Source organism: Lipophrys pholis (genome assembly GCF_963383615.2).
Source record: "Lipophrys pholis genome assembly, chromosome: 14".
Classification (NCBI taxonomy): domain Eukaryota; kingdom Metazoa; phylum Chordata; class Actinopteri; order Blenniiformes; family Blenniidae; genus Lipophrys; species Lipophrys pholis.
The window spans coordinates 26,007,019-26,028,371 of record NC_137633.1 but is presented as its reverse complement, the minus strand read 5'-3'; the positions used below and the strand labels follow the sequence as shown (position 1 = coordinate 26,028,371).

General features: G+C 46.6%; 2 protein-coding genes across 6 annotated transcripts in view; one reads left to right on the top strand and one right to left on the bottom strand.

Moving 5' to 3' along the window:
- The window catches only part of ppp3cca (protein phosphatase 3, catalytic subunit, gamma isozyme, a), a 44,283-nt gene extending 39,057 nt beyond the window's left edge, over positions 1-5,226 (top strand). Inside the window, exons 13-14 of one of the 2 annotated variants that reach the window (XM_080480257.1) lie at positions 249-275; positions 2,894-5,226. In XM_080480257.1, coding sequence (XP_080336383.1) covers positions 249-275; positions 2,894-3,054 — 188 coding nt within the window. In that variant the 3' untranslated portion in view covers positions 3,055-5,226. The remainder of the gene's footprint in view (positions 1-248; positions 276-2,893) is intronic. The other variant, XM_080480258.1, reaches the window with a different exon arrangement.
- Positions 5,227-5,438: 212 nt separating this feature from the next.
- Positions 5,439-21,353, bottom strand: part of LOC308119942 (zinc metalloproteinase-disintegrin-like berythractivase) — a 33,443-nt gene continuing 17,528 nt past the window's right edge. For 2 of the 4 annotated variants that reach the window (XM_080480255.1, XM_080480253.1), the window contains 11 exons: positions 20,631-20,720; positions 19,228-19,423; positions 18,322-18,427; positions 18,098-18,254; positions 16,348-16,428; positions 15,715-15,735; positions 13,938-14,031; positions 10,456-10,561; positions 9,141-9,207; positions 8,974-9,072; positions 5,439-8,700 (listed from right to left, as the gene is read on the bottom strand). In XM_080480255.1, coding sequence (XP_080336381.1) covers positions 8,668-8,700; positions 8,974-9,072; positions 9,141-9,207; positions 10,456-10,561; positions 13,938-14,031; positions 15,715-15,735; positions 16,348-16,428; positions 18,098-18,254; positions 18,322-18,427; positions 19,228-19,423; positions 20,631-20,720 — 1,050 coding nt within the window. In that variant the 3' untranslated portion in view covers positions 5,439-8,667. The remainder of the gene's footprint in view (positions 8,701-8,973; positions 9,073-9,140; positions 9,208-10,455; positions 10,562-13,937; positions 14,032-15,714; positions 15,736-16,347; positions 16,429-18,097; positions 18,255-18,321; positions 18,428-19,227; positions 19,424-20,630; positions 20,721-21,353) is intronic. The other 2 variants (XM_080480254.1, XM_080480256.1) reach the window with 1 other exon arrangement.

The following is a 21,353-nucleotide window of genomic DNA, read 5'->3' as shown; positions in this document are numbered from 1 at the left end:
AATTCCTTTTGCTTCTTGTATTCTATTAATCTAAGTATTAAATCAGCTGCATCGGGCCCGCTCCCCCCCCCCCCCAGCAAACCTCAGTCCCGGTGACCATTTGACACCAGCCTCATCTTAAACCTCCTGCAGGTTCCAGTGTTCTGTCCTCTCTCACATCGGGGGATTTTGTCTCTTTTTTATACTGTTACTGCATTTTACTGACTGCCTTTAATGCCCCCCCCCCCCCCCCCCCCTCTTTAACACAGCTACCATTGAGGCAGCTAAATCCAAAGGTACGCCGTGGCTCCAGTCTGTCTGTGCTGTTCTGTGTTATTTCACCTTTAAACCCCCCCCCCCCCCCCCCCCCATCTAAAACCTCTACTATCTCTCTTTAGAACCCCCCCTAAAACCTCTACTATCTCTCTTTCGTACCCCCCTACAACCTCTGTTTTCTGTCTTGAGTACCCCCCCAAAACCTCTATTATTTCTCTTTATTCCCCTCCTTCTAAAATCTCTATCTCTCTTTAGTCCCCCCCCCTAAAACCTCTATAATCTCTCTTTATTACCCCCCCCTAAAACCTCTTATCTCTCATTAGAACCCACCCCCCCCCCCCAAAAAAACCCTCTATTATCTCTCTTGAGAACCCCCCCTCTAAAACATCTTATCTCTCTTTAGTAACCCCCCCCCCAAAAAAAAACACCTCTATTATATCTCTTAAGTACCCTCACGCAAAACCTCTATTACTTCTCTTTATTACCCATCTTCTAAAACCTCTATTATCTCTCATTAGAAAGATAATATAGGATTGGGGGGGTTCTAAAGACAGATAATAAATAGAGGGGGGCAAAGCCTCTATCATTTCTCTTTATTACCCATCTTCTAAAACCTCTATTATCTCTCTTTAGAACCCCCCCAATCCTCTATTATCTCTCTTTAGAACCGCCCCCCCCCAATCCTCTATAATCTCTCTTTAGAACCGCCCCCCCCATCCTCTATTATCTCTCTTTAGAACCCCCCCCAATCCTCTATAATCTCTCTTTAGAACCGCCCCCCCCCATCCTCTATTATCTCTCTTTAGAACCCCCCCCAATCCTCTATAATCTGTCTTTAGAACCCCCCCCCAATCCTCTATAATCTGTCTTTAGAACCCCCCCTCACTGTTTGTACTCTGTATCCGGATGCTCTTGCACAATCAGTGTCCGTTACAATGAACCTGAAATAAAACCACCAGAAAGGTGATTTTGCTCTGCAGCCGGAGAAAAGCTGCTCAGACCCCCCGGCTAAGAAAAGGGCGGGGACGTCCCTGCCCGGGATATTTCCAGAAAGTAATCCTGTTACTGCTGCCAGAGGTTCACACCCTCGACTCACTAAACTCAATGAAACGTGAGGCGGCGCCGAGCAGCTTCTCCTCCAGCAGTCGGCGTGTTGCCGTGAAGTATTTCACCCACATTTTAAGATTTAGAAACTTTAGTACTTCATCAAGTCATGAGTAATTCTCTTTTACCTTTTTATTTTAATAGTTTTGTGTATGGGATTTACTTTAATCTGATCAATATGAGGTTATAAATGATCATTTGAAAAATTCTCAACCAATTCTCTTTGACTTTTAATTTAATCTTATTTTATCAACATTCACACGTTTTTACTGAATTAATTTCTAACATTAATATTTTGTGTAATTATTGTTTTATTTCCTCGCATTTATTTATTTGGTAAAAGTACCAAAACATCCAACTGTAACTTTTGACTTGTTATTTTAATGATGTGTTCTATTATAATGTTCAACAGATTTTCTTTTGAATTCAGCATTAAATTTGCCTTTTTCTGTTATTTTCTTTTTATTTCTAATTTATTGTTTCAACTGATCCAGAATTCATCTTTTTAATAGTTTATCTAAATATATTATTAATATTAACAGTTGACATTGAGTGATTGTTTTGAGCATTATCTACTTTTTAAAGAGGCTGACAGACGAATGCTGGTCTGAGCTGCTTCGTTTATTAAGGCTGAAACATTAAAGCTTGAAAAGAAGGAAACATGTTTATTGTCAATATTAGTCTGGAACCAAAGATTCACTTCATGAGATCTGAGTGTGTGAGAGCAACTGGAAGGGTTCAAATCCACCTGTCTGTCTCTCTGTTTGTCTCTCTGTTTGTCTGTGTGTCTCTCTGTCTGTCTGTCTGTCTGTCTCTCTGTCTGTCTCTCTGTCTGTCTGTCTCTCTGTCTGTCTGTCTGTCTCTCTGTCTGTCTGAACTGTCGCTTACAAAGTTTGCTTTCCATTTGCTCACGTTCTTTGGTCCCTGCAACGTTTCGGGACAAAACCGTGAGTCACACGACTATCTCTCTCTCTCTCTCTCTCTCTCTCTCTCTCTCTCTCTCTCTCTCTCTCTCTCTCTCTCTCTCTCTCTGTGTGTTTTCATCTCCTTCTCTCTCTCTCTCCCTCTCTCCCTTCCTCTCTGTGTCTGTCTCCCTCTCTCTCTCTCCCCCTCTGTCTCTCTCTCTCTCCCTCTGTCTCTCTCTCTCTCCCTTCCTCTCTGTGTCTCTCTCTCTCTCTCCCTTCCTCTATGTCTCTCTCTCTCTCTCTCTCTCTCTCCTCTCTGTCTCTCTCTCTCTCCCTTCCTCTCTGTGTCTCTCTCTCTCCCCCTCTGTCTCTCTCTATCTCTCTCTCTCCCTCTGTCTCTCTCTCCCTTCCTCTCTGTGTCTGTCTCTCTCTCTCTCTCTGTCTCTCTCTCCCTTCCTCCATCTGTCTCTCTCTATCTCTCTCTCTCCCTCTGTCTCTCTCTCCCTTCCTCTCTGTGTCTGTCTCTCTCTCTCCCTCCCTCCCTCTCTCTTTGTCAGATCATTCGTTTAGTGTTTGGTAGATGTTCTGTTCTTTCCTTCCATCCTCTGACGATCTTTTCTTCTCTGCAGCGATTCAAGATTTCTCTCCGACGAGGAAGATCAGGAACTTTGAGGAGGCTCGTGGTCTGGACCGGATCAACGAGAGGATGCCGCCGCGCAAAGACGGCCAGCAGCCGGACGCCGGCACCAACACCCCCAACACCCCCAACAAGAACGGTACCGACGGATAGCCCCGCCCCCACGACGGGTAGCCCCGCCCCCAGCAGCCGGACGCCGGCACCAACACCCCCAACAAGAACGGTACCGACGGATAGCCCCGCCCCCACGACGGGTAGCCCCGCCCCCAGCAGCCGGACGCCGGCACCAACACCCCCAACAAGAACGGTACCGACGGATAGCCCCGCCCCCACGACGGGTAGCCCCGCCCCCAGCAGCCGGACGCCGGCACCAACACCCCCAACAAGAACGGTACCGACGGATAGCCCCGCCCCCAGCACCAACACCACCAACAAGAACGGTACCGACGGATAGCCCCCCCCCCCCCCCGACGGGTAGCCCCGCCCCCAGCAGCCGGACGCCGGCACCAACACCCCCAACAAGAACGGTACTGACGGATAGCCCCGCCCCCCGACGGATAGCCCCGCCCCCTCGCCAGAGGCCACCAACCCCCAGACTGACAAACACAATCTATTTATTGAAAGATGAAGCATATTAGAAATATTGTGTCCTAGCAGCGAATCATTGAAGACTTTAAAAAACAAACAACAAAAAAAGGAGAATTTTTTGAAATGGGAGTTGATGCAGGTAGAAGAAGTTCCTCTTATCAGAGTTCTAGTTTGTTTTTCTTGGTTCTTTGTGTTTGAGGGGAAAGTAGGAACGTCGTAGCCTCCAGGCGCAGTGCAGTACTTTTTTATCTACGTCAGACGTTGAAAGGAGAATCATGGTGCAGATGAACTCTCCTGTTACGTCATGGATCCACAAGTGGAGGAAGATTTTAGTTGTTTCACCTCAAACTGAAGCACAGACTCAAACCGTTGCTCTTCTCACTGTGAGGCCAGAGACCGAACCACTGCACAGTGCAGCCCTTTGGTTTACAAATGTCACATTTCCAATAACTTTTGGAGAATTCACCTTTTCTAAGTCAGATCTGATCAGTTCCACTCTGGTCCTGCGGGTGGCAGTAATGAGTTGTTTGGCATTTAAACTTTTATTACAGCATTCATTTTTTCAGTGGTTTGAATTGGCTGCAGTACCACTGAGCTGCCACCGGAGGTCACTGTTTCTCCTCCCAATAAACCCTCAAAAACCTTTTCAAAGAGAAAAAAGAAGGAAATGTGACATTTACTGGACAAAATCTTTGCTCTTTATTCGCAGACATAAATGAGTGTGAATACTGCTCGATTTATTTATTGTGTTTCAGCTTTATATTTTTTTAAAATCGTCATATTTCATAACCGCACAAGTAAACATGTGATATCCACTGCATTCAAGACAATCATGTCGCCATAAGAGCTGAAAAACAGCATCAACAGTTTTACAAAAACAGCCGTTCAAATGTTGGACGAGGTTGGATCGTCGCTTTCAGCGTTTAAAAGTGAGCGATCCTTATTTTGCATTATAACTTGCCCCACGGCGAGCAATACCCCAGTCCACCACTAGGGTTAGGGTTAGGAGTTGCTGGACGGACTTTAGTATTTTGAGCATCGAGCTGCAGAACCTGGAGGACGTTTTCTTATTCCCTCACTTTTCTCACATCGAGCTGGAAGCTTCTTCTTCTTCTTCTTCTTCTTCACCACCGAGGGACGGACCTCGTTTCAGGGTTCTGGACATTAAAGCAAAATAACCAAAGGACTCTGCTCACTTTGCCTCGATCCTCCCGGAGACGTGAAGGAAGAATCAGCATGAATCCACTGATTTGATGATTAATTGTTTCAGAAAACACCAAGAAAGAAAAAGACTTTTCTTTTCTCACTTTGCCGATGGTATTGGTGTCTCCATCCCCCCCCCCCCCCCCCCCCCCCCCAAAGCTACAACAGGAAGTTAGCACCACCGCTATGGCTGCCGCTATAATCACCTCCAGCCCGGCTCACTCACAGTATTATTTGTAGGCGCCTCCATCTCCTCCTCCTCCTCCTCCATCTCCTCCTCCTCCTCCTCCTCCTCCTCCTACTCGTCACAGGCCGACCCCTTTAACACCTGCCGGCTTTTCTTTCAGTCCTCCACTGGTGCTTCGACACGCCGACTGTAACACCCAGCTGTACGCCCGGCTGTAAGGCCCCACCATAACACTCAGCTGTAAGGTCCCCCTGTAAGGTCCCCCTGTAAGGTCCCCCTGTAAGGTCCCCCTGTAAGGTCCCCCTGTAAGGCCCCGCCGTAGTGCTCAGCTGTAAGGCACGACTGTAGCGCCCGACTGTAAGGCCCCGCTGTAAGTAAAACCAGCTTTAAGGTCTGCTATTCTCTTGTAAAGTCTCTCCTTTTATTTATGAAAAGAAACAACAAACAGTGTGTGTGTGTGTGTGTGTGTGTGTGTGTGTGTGTGTGTGTGTGTGTGTGTGTGTGTGTGTGTGTGTGTGTGTGTGTGTGTGTGTGTGTGTGTGTGTGTGTGTGTGTGTGTGTGTGTGTGTGTGTGTGTGTGTGTGTGTGTGTGTGTTAAAGCCTTCGCTCACATGACAACGTTTCAAGTGAAAACATAATTTTTGCGTTTTTGTTTCAAAAGAGTTTCGCGTTACACGGTGACATTCTACAAATGTTGGTCCACTAGTTGGCGCCGTTGATTGTTTTTGTAACACACACACACACACACACACACACACACACACACACACACACACACACACACACACACACACACACACACACACACACACACACACACACACACACACACACACACTAAGCTCTAAACATTAACAGACGTTTGTAACGACAGACGCCACCGTCCGTCTACTGAACATGTGCAGAACAACGACTTACTTACATGCACAGTTGCAGCGTTTCTAAAACGAAACCTGAGCGATTTCAGAAAGTTGCGTTTACCTCCGTTACAATGGAGACATGAACATTTCCAGCGACTTTGAGCTCTGTTGTCATGGAAACGGACGCCCAAAACGCTCTACGGAGGTTTCGTGTTTTCACTTGAAAACGTTGTCGTGTAAACGGAGCCAAAATATCTTGAATTTCTCCCCCGCAAAAAAAAAGTTCAGTACTGTAGATTTCTGGGAAATCTTCCCCGAAGGCTTAATGAAGTACTTTGGTTTACTGCGTTCGTTACTGAGACGTCGGGAAGCTTTTGAAAGTAAACTGACCTCCTGTTAGGTTTCACACATCTGCAGAATGTAAAAAAATAAAATAAAAAAAAAACTTTAAAAATTCTAATAGCTAATAAAAGTGAGGGGTTCTGTATTTGTCATGCGAAGCCATGAAATCTTTTATGTAGATGTATCACTTGGAAAAATAAATTTTAATTCAAATACTGTCTTGTTTCTGTTTCTTTCCTTTTAGATGTGGTAGAAATGTAACTAGTGAGCTTTGCTGCCCTCTACAGGGCAAAAGAGGAAGAGGAAAAAAAACGACTGCTCGTAGACGAGTCACTACACGACTGAATATTTCTTCTTTTTTTGTTTGGCTGGTTTCTTTATAGATTCATGACTGTAAATTTCTGCTATTGACACTTTTTCTTTCACCGAAACTGTTAAAAAGATCAACGATGATTCTGACCTGGAAGGTTAAAAAAATACTGAATTCTCATACAAACTGTGTAATTTTAGTTCAGAAATGTATTATCTGGTATCTGCAATGATGTACGTTTAATTTCATCCCGGCAACACCAGCGTATCGATGGAGCGTATAAAATTAAAATGGAGGTGTTGTTCTTACAGCATTTACCGTATTTTCCAGACTAAAGGTCAAACCCCCCCCCCCCAAATTTTTTTTTTTTTTAAAAATCATTCACTTGTCATACAGTGACATCTAGTGGTACCAGATCGTACAAACCAGTATATTTTCATCCATAAGTCTCTCCTTAATATGACGCAAATTACGAGTGAATAAAAGTGTTACCTAGTCTAGGAAATACGGTAATTCTTTCAGCTTGTGTTTTTGTTTTATTTTTAATGGCGGCTGTTGCCACGGATGTCTACGACTCCTACAGCATTAAAAAAGGCTGGAAGATTCAATTACTAGCAGAAAGCAGAACTAATTCTGTAGCTACGCATAAAAGTCATTAAAGTGGGCCGGAACTTTCCCAATCAGACGAGACTCGGAATGGAGTCAGAAGACGGCGGCGGCAGGAATCGATGCAGTAGATTAAAGATCCATGTTTGGAATCAGTAAACTGTTGTTTTGATGGTTTTATTTTCTATTAGCATCTGGAACTTGTAGCATCAGAAGATTTTCTCAGGTTGTCAGGGAACATCGTAGGACTTCACAGTACGAGAATATAAACGTTCAAGACTTTTAACAAAACCTGAAAAACTCCAAGTACACAAAAAATACGTAATTCCATTTTTTAAAGATGCAACTTGGCGCAAAACACATTGAAACGTACTTCTATTTGTGCGACTGCTACTTTTAATAAAACGGCTCAGAAATACTTTCTTTGATTAAAACCTTGAATTCAAGTTGTTTTGGAGATCAGACCTCTTGAAGGATGACGTGCCTTTTTCTAAACTTTTACTAAACTCAAATACCTGTAGTGTCCTGAGCATGTTTCTACAAAATCCCTTTTTATTTAATCCTGTTAAATTCCATCGTAACGCAGACAATCCTCCTCCTGAATTCAGTCTGTTTATACATTATGTACACGTCGACACGGTAAAACAAACAAATATGTTCACGAGGAAGCAGAGAACAATGTAAAAAGGAACATTAAGCAAAAGGAACATTTCAAATACTGAAATAATGTAGTTTTGGTCAATAACGTAATAAATTGACATTTTTTAATCAAAAAAACCCAATTCCATCCAACATTCCTATTTTTGATTAAACAAAAACTGTTTTGTTTTGTTTTTCCAAGAATTTTTTATGTATTAGTTCATTCTTTTTTTTCTGATGCTACTTACCAATTACCATTATCATTCAATTACTTCAATCATTGGCTAAATGTTCCTCTGGTCTTACCTCTAATATTCTGACATTATTCTTACATTCTCTGAGCCTCTGCTCAGGGAAATACGGTACTAATGGAGGCTTTTCTGTGGCAGCATTCAGTTGTCATACAGTGACATCTAGTGGCCCAGATAGTGCATACCAGTATATGCTGATATGTGTTACTTCTAAATTCCTGTGGGCTCACCACCTGCAGGAAGGTTCTTAATTGGTGCAATGGGATCTGGGTGACGGTGCTCAGACTGACACCCCCACCACCCGGAGAGGGAGAAGACGGATGGACAGATGTTGCTTCTAAATGACCAGCCCTTTGACTTAGTGTCACTTATAGTCTGGACAATACGGTAAGTTGCTGCCACCATGTGTTGAAAAGAGGAATTTGTCGTAAAAATGTGTTTTTTTAAACAAAGCTTGAGATTTAATCAAAACGCAGCCGTGCGTCACGTTTTTCTGTTAAATTCAGTCTGAAATCTGCAGCGGGTGAAACGTTTGAGCATCGTGAGTTAAAAAGCTTTCACAGTTCACGGTTGAAAAATAAGACTTATGTTGAAAAGCGGAGCAACTTCCTGCTTCACTCCCACGCTGGAAAATAAAAGTCAAAAAAAGTCTCGGCAATGGCGTCGGTAACGGCAGGAAGCCGTGGAAGGCCGAGCAGAGGAACCGGACCAGCAGCCTCCTGACACGGCCGGGCGAGACGGCCAGGCGAGACGGCCGGGCGAGGCTCCAGCGGTCCACATTCAGACCCTGGGCGGGGGGACGGGTCTCAGCGCCTGGAGAACCAAACAAAATGATTAATTCAGAAAAAATCCAAACGGAACTCAAACGGGAAAAAAGTCAAACTGTAACTGGAGGAAAACCAAAATTTCTTTTAAACCAATTTGGAGTTTTAGAAATTTTTTTTTATTTGATTGACATCTTTATTAAAACTAGAATATTTGTGATTTTCTTCTTAAACCAATTTGGACTTTGATTTTAATTAAATCCAGTGTGGACCTGTTTCTGTGTGTGTGTGTGTGTGTGTGTGTGTGTGGTGGTGGGGTTACCTGCCGTGCGGCAGTGTAGTTGGTTCCGGCGGGTTTGGGTCGGGTCCCTGCAGGTGGAGGAGGAGGGGGCGGAGCTCCTCTGGGCTTCAGCTTCACTCCCTAAACATCCAGGTGAACGTTGAGAAACGTCGCTGGACGTTTGTCAGTTTCGTGTCTCGGCTCTTTACCTGTTTGAGCGGCGGCGGCGGCTGGCTGGGAACGGCTCGCTGCACCGCTGGCGGCTTCCGGTGGGACCTGGACCACAAACCAAAGTCAGTTCAGCCTCGGGTGGCGACAGGATGAACTTTATTTTGAAAGGTTATTATGGCGATACTTCACTGAGGCTGTTTGTGTCACAGGCTGCATTTACTCCCTGTGCTAGACTCCTCCCACCAACTGGACTCCTCCCACAGACCCAGCTGGACTCCTCCCAAAGACCCAGCTGGACTCCACCCACAGACTCAGCTGGACTCCTCCCACAGACCCAACTGGACTCCACCCAAAGACCCAGCTGGACTCCTCCCACAGACCCAGCGAGACTCCTCCCACCAACTGGACTCCTCCCACAGACCCAGCTGGACTCCACCCAAAGACCCAGCTGGACTCCACCCACAGACCCAGCTGGACTCCTCCCACAGACCCAGCGAGACTCCTCCCACCAACTGGACTCCTCCCACAGACCCAGCTGGACTCCTCCCAAAGACCCAGCTGGACTCCACCCACAGACTCAGCTGGACTCCTCCCACAGACCCAACTGGACTCCACCCAAAGACCCAGCTGGACTCCTCCCACAGACCCAGCGAGACTCCTCCCACCAACTGGACTCCTCCCACAGACCCAGCTGGACTCCACCCAAAGACCCAGCTGGACTCCTCCCACAGACCCAGCGAGACTCCTCCCACCAACTGGACTCCTCCCACAGACCCAGCTGGACTCCACCCACAGACCCAGCTGGACTCCACCCAAAGACCCAGCTGGACTCCTCCCACAGACCCAGCGAGACTCCTCCCACCAACTGGACTCCTCCCACAGACCCAGCTGGACTCCTCCCACAGACCCAGCGAGACTCCTCCCACCAACTGGACTCCTCCCACAGACCCAGCGAGACTCCTCCCACCAACTGGACTCCTCCCACAGACCCAGCTGGACTCCTCCCACAGACCCAGCGAGACTCCTCCCACCAACTGGACTCCTCCCACAGACCCAGCTGGACTCCTCCCACAGACCCAGCGAGACTCCTCCCACCAACTGGACTCCTCCCACAGACCCAGCTGGACTCCACCCACAGACCCAGCTGGACTCCACCCACAGACCCAGCTGGACTCCACCCACAGACCCAACTGGACTCCACCCACAGACCCAACTGGACTCCTCCCACAGACCCAGCTGGACTCCACCCACAGACCCAGCTGGACTCCACCCACAGACCCAGCTGGACTCCACCCACAGACCCAGCTGGACTCCTCCCACAGACCCAGCTGAGGCTGCTGGTTGGTCACTTACGTCGGCAGGATGAGACTTCGTCTTTTCTTCCAGAAGATTCCAGCGGCGGCGGCGCCGGCGCCCAAGAGCAGGAGAAGAACTGCCAACACGATGCCGACCATGGCGCCTGCAGGGGAGGAGACGAGATGAGTTACGACCGTGATGAAGAGTTAGCTGTGATGATGATGATGATGATGGATCAGACCATAGGTCTTCAATCTGCGGCTCCATGAAGTTTTCAGAAGATCAAATATACATGAACGTGTTTTTCACTGATTTAAAAAAAACAAAAGTGGTAAAACAGTGGAATTACTAAAAATAGATATAATCACTAAACGGACGCAAAAAAATCCAGGAAAGAAATAGTAGAAGTAATCATTAGAATTGAAAGTACATATTTCTTTAGGAAAGGAAAAAGAAGAAAAGAAAAGTTATAGGAAAGAAAAAGGAGACAAAAGGTGAACAAAGGAAGAAGAAACAAGAAAAAATATAAACTGAAGAAAATGGAAAAAAAAAGTAAACAAAATATAAAGATCACAAAATGGGAACGAGAGAACAGGGAAAAGGAAAAGAAGAAAGACTTGCTCTCAGCACAGGAAACAGGTGAAACAGCTAAAGAGATATAAAATAGTTAAAGTGAGAAAATCCACTGAAAAAGAGGAAAAGTGTGTAAAAATGACCTCAAAAACTAAAAATGACATCAAATCTAAATCGTCTCTGTGACTCTGACTGTAGTTTGTATAGAAACGTTATTCTAGGTGTTTTCCTTCCTTCCAGATCATCGACTTGTTTCCAGACGGACTTTAAAATGATGAAATGGGCTGTGGTTGGTGGTGAAGGTGGCAGATGGTCGCTGCTGAGTGGAGGTGAAGCTGCTTGGAACCAATCAGAGGATATTTCCTGTTGGTCAGGAGACGATCAGACTCTTCAGGTCATTAAATGTTCTCCAGCTCAGTTGGCTCAAACTTTTTGACTTGCTGGTGGACGTATATTGGAATGTTTAACTCAAACTTTTCAGAGCAACGCTGTGAAGTTATGGTTCAGCCTCGACTTGGTAGTTTACGTTCATTAAAGAATCAGAGTCTGGATTCTTCATGAAGCTTTACTTTGAAGGATTCATGAGATCAGCTTCACTCAAAATGGTTCTAACTCACTCAGCAGGTGTTTCTCGGTGCCATGCTGCCACCTTGTGTTGAAACCAGGAATTACATGTTACACTTACATTTTTAAGAGGATATGTTCTCCTCCTCCTGGTCTGGTCGCTCCAGAAACCTTCAGTATTCTAAGTTTCTAGCTCCTCCTTGATTTTCCTCCATTTAAATATTGGATCATAGGAGCTGCATTCAGAATCTGCTGTGTCTGTGTGAGCTGGACGGGCTCCGCCCACACATGCCCATCTTGGGAAGAGGAGGAAGTACTTCCTCTTGTGGTGCCATGTGCCAGAGCAGAGCTGCCTAATTGTGGCGGGAGTCAAAGGGAGGACCTACCTTGATTGGGATTGGCTAAACCCCCGATGACACTATATAGGGTTTGAGTTCTGATTGACTGTCTTCACTTCTGTGGCGTCAGTTTCCATGGCAACCACTTCAAAGCCACTGAAACCACAGTTTTTTTTTAAAATGGCTCCCAGAGTGGAACTTTTTGAAAGTGGAGACAGAGGAAATGCTGCAGTTGCACCATATTACCGTGGAAACAGGAAACTTTTCTCGAACCAAGAAAGAAGTGTTTTGACTGGAAACGTTGTCATGGAAACCGACACCGTGACAAAGTGGAAACACCGACCTGCTCAAAGTCACCTGGTGAAGCAGAGAAACTCCCGGGGAGGAAAAGACTCTTTTCTTCCTTTGAAACGATAAATGTTGATTTCAGTGCGGCGGAGGAAGTTCAGGGATATTTAATATATATTTTATTATATATTTCTTTATTTATTGGTTGATTTGGGGCAAATTTGTGTTTATGGAGTGACTGAACTTCCAGCTGCTTGTAAGGAGGAGAAGTTGATCCTGCTGTTTGGCCTGCGACCTTAACAAGTTACTGCCCATAAACTAAATTAAAGTCAGTAAGGTCTGCCCCGAGGCCTCCTACCGGAGGGACATGTCCGGAACACCTCCCAAGGGAGGCGTCCGGGGGGCATCCCAAACAGATGCCGGAGCCTCGGCTGGCCCCTCTGGATGTGGAGGAGCAGCAGCTCTACTCCGAGCTCCTCCCTGGTGACTGAGCTCCTCACCCTATCTCTAAGGGTGCGCCCAGCCACCCTACGGAGGAAACTCATTTCAGCCGCTTGTATCCGGGACCTCCTTCTTTCGGTCATGACCCAAAGCTCATGACCATAGGTGAGGGGAGGAAGGAAGATCGACTGGTAAATCCAGAGCCTCGCCTTTTGGCTTCGCTCCTTCTTCACCATGATGGACCGATACAGCGACCGGATAACTCCAGACGCTGCACCGATCCGCCTGTCGATCTGACAACACATGGCGGCTGAGCTGTGGGGCAATAAGCAAGCCCACGCCAGCCCGCCGCCTCTCACCGCGGGCAACTCCAGAAAAGTGGAGTGTCCAGCCCCTGTGGAGGAGCTGGGTTCCAGAGTCCAAGCTGAGCATGAAGGGGAGCCCGACTATATATAGATGGTATCTCTCTACCTCCCGCACAAGTTCAGGCTCCTTCCCCCCAGCAAGGTCACATTCCATGTCCCAAAAGCCAGGTTCTGTATCCGGGGATCGGGTCGTCGAGGCCCCTGCAGTCGACTGCCACCCAATCCATACTGCACCCGACCCCTACGGTAGCGTCTGTGGGTGGTGGGCTCACAGGAGAAAGAGAAGGGGCCCGCGTCGTCCCTTTGGGCTGGGCCCGACCGGGCTCCACGTGCAAAGGCCCAGCCACCAGGTGCTGGCATACAAGCCCCAACCCCAGGCCTGGCTCCAGGGTGAGGCCCCGGCTGGGCCTTACCGGGCGACGTCACTTTCCTCTTTAGTTGTTTTTTCATAGAGGCTTGTTGAACTGCTTTTGGTCTGACTCGTCACCTAGGACCAGTTTGTACTGGGAGACCCTACTGGGGGGCATGAAGCCCCCCGACAACGTAGCTCCTAGGATCATTCGGGTACTCAAACTCCCCCACCACGATAAGGTAGCAGTTCAAGGGGGATCCACCAGAAGTCTTGTGTTTAAATGTACGAACCGACTGGAGCAGTCCAACAGTGAAATGATAAAGGTTAAAAGGTTTAAAGGTTTAAAGGTACACATCTGCTCTTTGGAAGGAGCGGAGGCAGTTTATATTAGTTCTATTATTCTATTTTACAGTCGATGTCTGTTCACAATTTATGTGGTTTTTTTTTATGTTTTTATTTGGACCTAAGTGTCTGCAATAAAGACTGATCCTCCAGGTAATATGACGATAAATGGAGTTCATTTCATCTATGGTGTGATGAATTGATTCATTGATGATCGTCCCGGCCTACCTTGTGTTATTGATTCCTCAGGTGTCCAGAGTGGGAGGAGCTTCTTACCTGCTGAGAGGCTGTCGAACTCTGCGTCCTTTGAATCGCAGGACGGTTGAATCCAGCCGGGCTCACACTGACACTCACTTCTGTGGTTACACACCTGGAGACGACATCATCATCGTCATCATCGTTGTCATTATCATCATCATCATCATCATCATCATTGTCGTCATCGTCATATATCCTCATCATCCTTGTCATTATCATTGTTGTCATCACATCATCGATGTCGTCTTTGTCATCATCATCGTCCTCATCGTTGTCGTCATCGTCATTGTTGTTGTCGTCATCATCATCATCATCATCATCATCATCATCATCATCATCACATCATCATTTTCATCATCGTCGTCGTCACATCATTGTTGTCGTCATTGTCATCATCATCGTCATCATCATTATTGTTGTCATTGTTGTCGTCGTCATTGTCATCATCATCATCATCATCGTTGTCGTCATTGTCATCATCATCGTCATCATCGTTGTCGTCATCATCGTTGTCGTCATCATCATCGCCATCATAGTTGTAGTCGTCATTGTCACCATCATCGTCGTCATCATCGTCGTCGTCATTATCATCGTCGTCGTGGTTGTCGACATTATCACATCATCATCGTTGTCATTATCGTTGTCATCGTCATCGTCATTGTCGTTTTCGTCATTGTCGTCATTGTCGTCATTGTCATCATCATAGTCATCGTCGTCATCATCGTTGTCATCGTTATCATGTTTGAGAGAACAATGTCGATATCTTTGTTCTCGGCTCTAAATCTTCGGTCCTACGTCGCCATGAGACGGTTCAAGGACGGTCGTTGTCATGGCAACCAAAGACAAGCTGCTATCAAATTCTGACCGTGTCAGGAAAGTGTGGCGTCGGCGACGCTGCTGCGACCGGCGTCAGCTAACCGACCAATAGAAAGGCAGGATGAGATGAACTCAGAGTCTCACTGGAGCGAAACCCAAACTGACGCTTTGTGGCTACGATGGAAAAATGTAAAAAAAAAGGAAGTAAGATGTAAACAAAACTTTTTAGGGGTTCTGTTTGTGTTTCACTTGTTTCTTTTTCATGTGGACGTCGCACGCTTATGATGTTTTATCCTTGCAAAATCATGTCAACTCACATAAATCGTAGCTGCGATTCAGCTTGTTTTCATTGTACGATCTGCTCACAGAAAACGTCACAAAGATTATTGTGGTACAGTGAAGCTGGGAACTCACAGGTTGTCGCCGGCCAAGAGATGGAGAATTAGATGTTAGTTTCACTTTAAAACTATTACCCCGTTTGCAAGATGAATGAAGGCGTATCTTATCTTATCTTATTAAAAATGCCTTTTTACTGCAAAAACACACACAAAAGAAAAGGTCAGCTATATTTCAAAGGTACAGTACGTACCACTGAAGTAATTTCCTTTGTGTGCACTGGGTGGCAGTATTGAGTCACTGTGTGAGAATCTGCTTCTTCTAGTCTTGGACTGAATCCTGAATCAACAGACTCACTGCACCTCGTGGCTCATTGTGGTATTGCAGGGCTAATCAGGCTGAGGCTCACTGGTTAGCTTTAGTCGACTTTGTTGTGAGATTCTTACAATAAATTTTTTTTATTTTATATTCAACTAAAACCTCTCTATACGTATCTTTAAAGCACACAAAGGTAAGTTGTGTTAGCATTATTAGGTCACGCGGTCAAGCTTCCATTAGCTTATGAAGCTTTTTCATTAACAGGTTAACGTTAGAGGAAGAAGCAGGAAGTGAATTAAATCCAACATGGCCGCCGTTTACTTACAATCTGACATCTGTGGTGTGACTGTCGGAGGGAGAAAGTGACATTACTGATGCTGAATAAACTGGATTTAAGTGAAAACTTTGCTGTTCAGTAAAGCTCCGCGGACAAAGAGGCGATTTAATCCCCCCCCCCAAAAAAACTGAAGCATTTTGAGAAAACAAAATGGCAGCAGCCACGAATGAAAGTGACTTTTTATTTGTGCTGCTTTTCACCTAAATTTCTTCCTTTTTATTTAAAATGTTTTGCACAAAACAAAGTGTGACGTCGCTATCTAACGTCTGTATTACAGGATTTCCAGGACTTTATCAGTTCAGATTAAAAGTTTTTGAGGTTTTAAATAACTAACATGCAACGTGATAAAATACTGAAGATAATGTTAGTAAAGGATGAAAAGTTATAAAAAGTGTGTGGAAGAGGTTTGTTGTGGTGAATTGGACTGAAACCACAAGCTGATTAGCTTGTTAGAGTTTTTAAAATGATTTATCAGCCACAAATCAAACTAGTTTGAAAGTATGAATCCTGTCTCTTTAAGTTGTGTGAATGTCCTGAGTGATTGAGTCTGATTGAATCCGATGGTAAAGAGCCGCTGAGCCCCGGCGCCGTGAGGAGGAGCAGGACGATGGCGGTACTCACGGCGTGGCCGGGGCATCTGGACGAGCAGTTCACGTTCCTGTACGCCGCCTCCAGATCCACACACTCGTTCTGGCTGCACACCTGAAACACCGCAGTCACACAGGTGAGATTGACAGAGTCTCTGGCTTCAAACAACACAGTGAAAAACAAGGTCAGCAATTAGCGTCGTACGTAGCATTACTGCAGGTACGTAGCATTACTGCAGGTACGTAGCATTATGCCAGTGCGTAGCATTACTGTCGGTACGTAGCATTACTGCCGGTACGTAGCATTACTGCCGGTACGTAGCATTATGCCAGTGCGTAGCATTACTGCCGGTGCATAGCATTACTGCCGGTATGTAGCATTACTGCAGGTACGTGGCATTATGCCGGTACATAGCATTACTGTCGGTACGTGGCATTACTGCATGTACGTAGCATTACTGTCGGTACGTAGCATTATGCCAGTGCGTAGCATTACTGCAGGTACGTAGCATTACTGTCGGTACGTAGCATTATGCCAGTGCGTAGCATTACTGCAGGTACGTAGCATTACTGTCGGTATGTAGCAGTACTGTCGGTACGTGGCATTACTGTCGGTACGTGGCATTACTGTCGGTACGTAGCATTACTGTCGGTACGTGGCATTACTGTCGGTACGTGGCATTACTGTCGGTACGTAGCATTACTGCCGGTACGTGGCATTACTGTCGGTACGTGGCATTACTGCCGGTACGTGGCATTACTGCCGGTACGTAGCATTACTGCCGGTACGTGGCATTACTGTCGGTACGTAGCATTACTGCCGGTACGTGGCATTACTGTCGGTACGTGGCATTACTGCCGGTACGTGGCATTACTGTCGGTACGTAGCAGTACTGCCCGTCACCATTTCACCCGATGAAACTTGATGCTTCTTCCTTCTTTCCTTTTGTAGCTTTTATGACCAAAAGTTTTCAGCTCCGACTTTAGGATTTATTGAGGAAAATCATTTCCAAACTTTATCGTATTTGTCAGAATATTAGTGACTTTTTCACTTGTTTGCCTGCTTGTATTAGGAGATGACTTCTATATATAAATAAATACCATGTGGTGCCACTAGATGTCACTGTACAACAATAGAAAGCTGCTATGCCACCAAATAGAAACCGGAGTTTTTTTTTTTTCTTTTGCGTCATACACCTTTAGGGACGGTACTGAATTCAGTACTTTTATAGGTACTGACCTAGTGGTGTGTGAAGAGTACCAATTCACATAAAATAAAATGATAGCATGTTTCGGTACCTAAGCGCCTCCTTGTGACTGAAAGAGGAAGAGAAAGATTTTCTGAGTCGGGCTTGAACGTGCCAGTGAATTGAAGAAGCATGGCTGCTGGAAAACACTCAGAGGTACGGCTCCACTTTTCAAAACACAATGCAGATTATGCTCAGAATATTTCTGAGGTGACGTGCAAGGCCCACATAATATATTATATTAGAATACTTCTAATCCGAGGAAGCTCCTGGTTTAGCGCTGAGAAATTCATATGTTAAATTGAAACATTTTGAGATTTTATTATTAAACAAATTAACATTTATTACCGCATAAGCACACAAAAGTACCAAAAATCAAGACCATTGAGTACTGGTATCGATTCCCAGGTACCGGTATCGAATTTCCAGGAACCAGTATTGATTCTCAGGTACCCTGGTATCTATTCCCAAGTGATTCTCAGGTACTGGGTATCGGTACCGTATCGGTTCTAATGTGAACGGTTCCTGTCTCGTCACCTTTCCGTCTCCACACTTGGTCCCGGGATCCACCTGACCGAAGTCTTTGGTGTGGTCTTCGAAGAACGCCGCCTTGCAGTCGCCCACTCGCACCATCCGGCCGTAGTTTGGGTTTTCGTTCCCGTCGTGGCAGAAGAGTTTCCCACAGAACTTGTCTCTGAAAGGAAGGTGTTAGTTTCAGACCTCTGGACTCCAGACAGGTGACGTGTCGGTGAGCGACTCACTCCTGCTGACAGGGGACGTAGACGTTCTTGGACGGACGCCTGCAGAAGCCGTAGTAAACTCCTCTGGTGTTCTGGTTGAAACAGCTCTGGCGGGCTTCCACGGCGTCTGATCACACAAATAATCAAGTCACACATCGGTTCTGACCAGAGTTCCAGGTGGAGGCGACGGGGCAGCAGGGCGGCAGGGCAACGGAGGGGCGACGGGGCAGAATGGCGGAGGTGGTGGGGCGGCGACAGAGCGGCGACAGAGCGGTGGGGCTATTGAGCGACGGAGGAGGCGACGGAGCAGCAGGGCAACGGAGGGCCGATGGGGCAACGGAGGAGACGACGGAGCGGCGATGGGGCGATGGAGTGGCGGTGGGGCGACAGAGCGGCGGGGCGATGGAGCAGCGGGGCGACGGGGTGGGATGGAAAAGGCAGCGGGGTGGCAGCGGGGAGGCAGAGGGGGCGGGGCAATGGAGTGACGGAGGAGGCGAAGGAGTGGTGGGGCGACGGAGCGGTTGGGCGGCGGTAGGTTGATGGAGCGACGAAGCGGTGGGTTGATGGAGCGACGAAGCGGTAGGGCGATGGAGCGACGGACAGGTGGGACGGCAGTGGGGTGAGGGAGCGGTGGGACAGCGGTGGGGTGACAGAGCGACGGAGCGTTGGAGCGGTGGGGTGACGGAGCATTGGAGCGGTGGGGTGATGGACGGGGGGGCGGTGGTGGGGTGATGTAGTGACGATGGGGCGATGGAGCGACGGTGGGGCGATGGGACAATAGAGTGGTGGGGTGGCAGCGGAGGGGGCAGCGTAGGCGGCAGTGGAGGCCGCGGTAGGGCGATGGAGTGACGGAGCGGTGCGGCAACAACAGAGCGGTGGAGCGGTGACGGAGCAGCGGCGGAGCGGCGACGGAGGCGGGCCACTCACTGGGGCCGTACATCTTCACGCACTGGCCCGCCCTCTGCGGACACTGGCCGTTGTAGCAGTAGCCCAGCCCGCCGTCACACGGGAGGCCGTTGACGGCGAACACGTCCTCGGGGCAGACGGTGCTCTTCCCATCGCAGAACTCCGCCAGGTCACACTCGTCCTGCTTCCTGCGGCACTCTTTGGTGCGAGGCGAGATCTGATGGCAGAGATCAGATTGAAAGTAAAACACAGAGCAGCTCCTCGCCAACAGGAAGTGGAAGGTCTGCGACTCAAACGCCTTTTTGTTTTTGTCAAGGTCTTTTTATTGTTTCTTTTCCAATTTTACATAGAAACAAAAAACATGAACATCAATGATGTTTCAATTCAGAAGAGTGAAACCTCCCCCTCCCCCTCCCACAGGCTACAGAGCTGCAGGCTACCGAGCTCCAGTGCTACAGGCTCCAGAGCTTCAAAGCTATAGGCTACACAGCTGCAGAGCTCCAGAGCTACAGGCTACAGAGCTTCAAAGCTATAGGTTACAGAGCTACGGGCTACAGAGCTCCAGTGCTACAGGCTATAGAGCTATAGGTTACAGAGCTGCAGGCTGCAAAGCTCCAGAGCTACAGGCTACAGAGCTATAGGTTACAGAGCTACAGGCTACAGAGCTGCAGGCTACAGAGCTTCAGAGCTACAGTCCACAGAGCTACAGGCTCCAGTGCTATAGGTTACAGAGCTGCAGGCTGCAGAGCTCCAGGCTACAGAGCTTCAGAGCTATAGGCTACAGAGCTTCAGAGCTACATGCCACAGAGCTACAGGCTCCAGAGCTACAGGTTCCAGAGCAACAGGCTCCAGAGCTATAGAGCTACAGGCTACATAGCTACAGGCTACAGAATACAGAGCCACAGGGCTACAGAGCTACAGAATACAGAGCTACAGAATACAGAGCCACAGGGCTACAGAGCTACAGGCTACAGAATACAGAGCTACAGGCCCCAGAGCTATAGAGCTACAGGGCTACAGGCTACAGAATACAGAGCGACAGGCTACAGAGCGACAGAATACAGAGCTACAGGAAGCAGGTAGGATTGTTTGTTTCTTTCTCTGTAAAAGTACTGAATGGATTTAGTTGTTAAAGTCAAAGTGAGTTGAATTGAACACGGATGTTTACCTGAACTTTATCTATGTTTTTATCCAGGTTCTGACTGGAAGGATCTTCACTTTACATTTCACTCGTCCGAAAGGAGATTTATGAATAAAGTATTGATCTGAATGGAAAAGTAGCTCGACCAGAGTTTGTGTTTAAAGTATCCAAGATGACTGGAAAGCAAAGTACTGCGTGGGAGGCCAATATACCAGACAGCCACTAGAGGGCAGCAGATAGTCAGAGCTCATGATGGAGGCAGAGGGAAGGTTGGATTTCTGACCTTGCAGTTGTCGCAGCACTCTCCCTCCGCACACTGTGAGCCCTCCGTCAGGCGGCAGTTGGTGGCGTTGCAGCAGGGGTTGGAGCACTCCTGATCACACAACATATCAGCTATTGATCCACGCTGTCCAATCAATACCACTGAATTTATAGAATATAGAGAATTCATTGCACAGGGATTATATCATCAGATGATAATATTGATATGTCAGATTGCATTAAAGTGTGAGACAATTCATTTAGATTTATGTTTGAACTCTATATTTCAATACTATTCTTTAAAAAAATGCTATCTGGCTTACAAACACAAATAAAATGATAAAATAAAACAGATTTTTCTTTAAAAAAAAGGACTAAATGATAGAAAACAATAAAACATGAACAATAAAAGAAAAGACTAAAGCAGACAACATTAAAAACAAAAATCAATTTAACAAAATCCTAGAAGAACGAATATCTATATAAAAACAAAATAAATAAAACAAACAGCTGTGAATGTCAAGCTGAAGATCCAGACGTCAGCATTTTAACATTAAGACCTGAAAATCATCAAAATACATGTGAAGCGTCTTCATAAAACTGTTAAAATATGTCTCAGCTTTTTAAAAACACAGGAGCATAAAAACAAAATGTGCTTAATCATACTTTTGTTATTTCATTACGACAAGAACATCTGGATTCATTTTGCTGTAGAATTGTTCAAAAATATACGAAAGGATGAGAA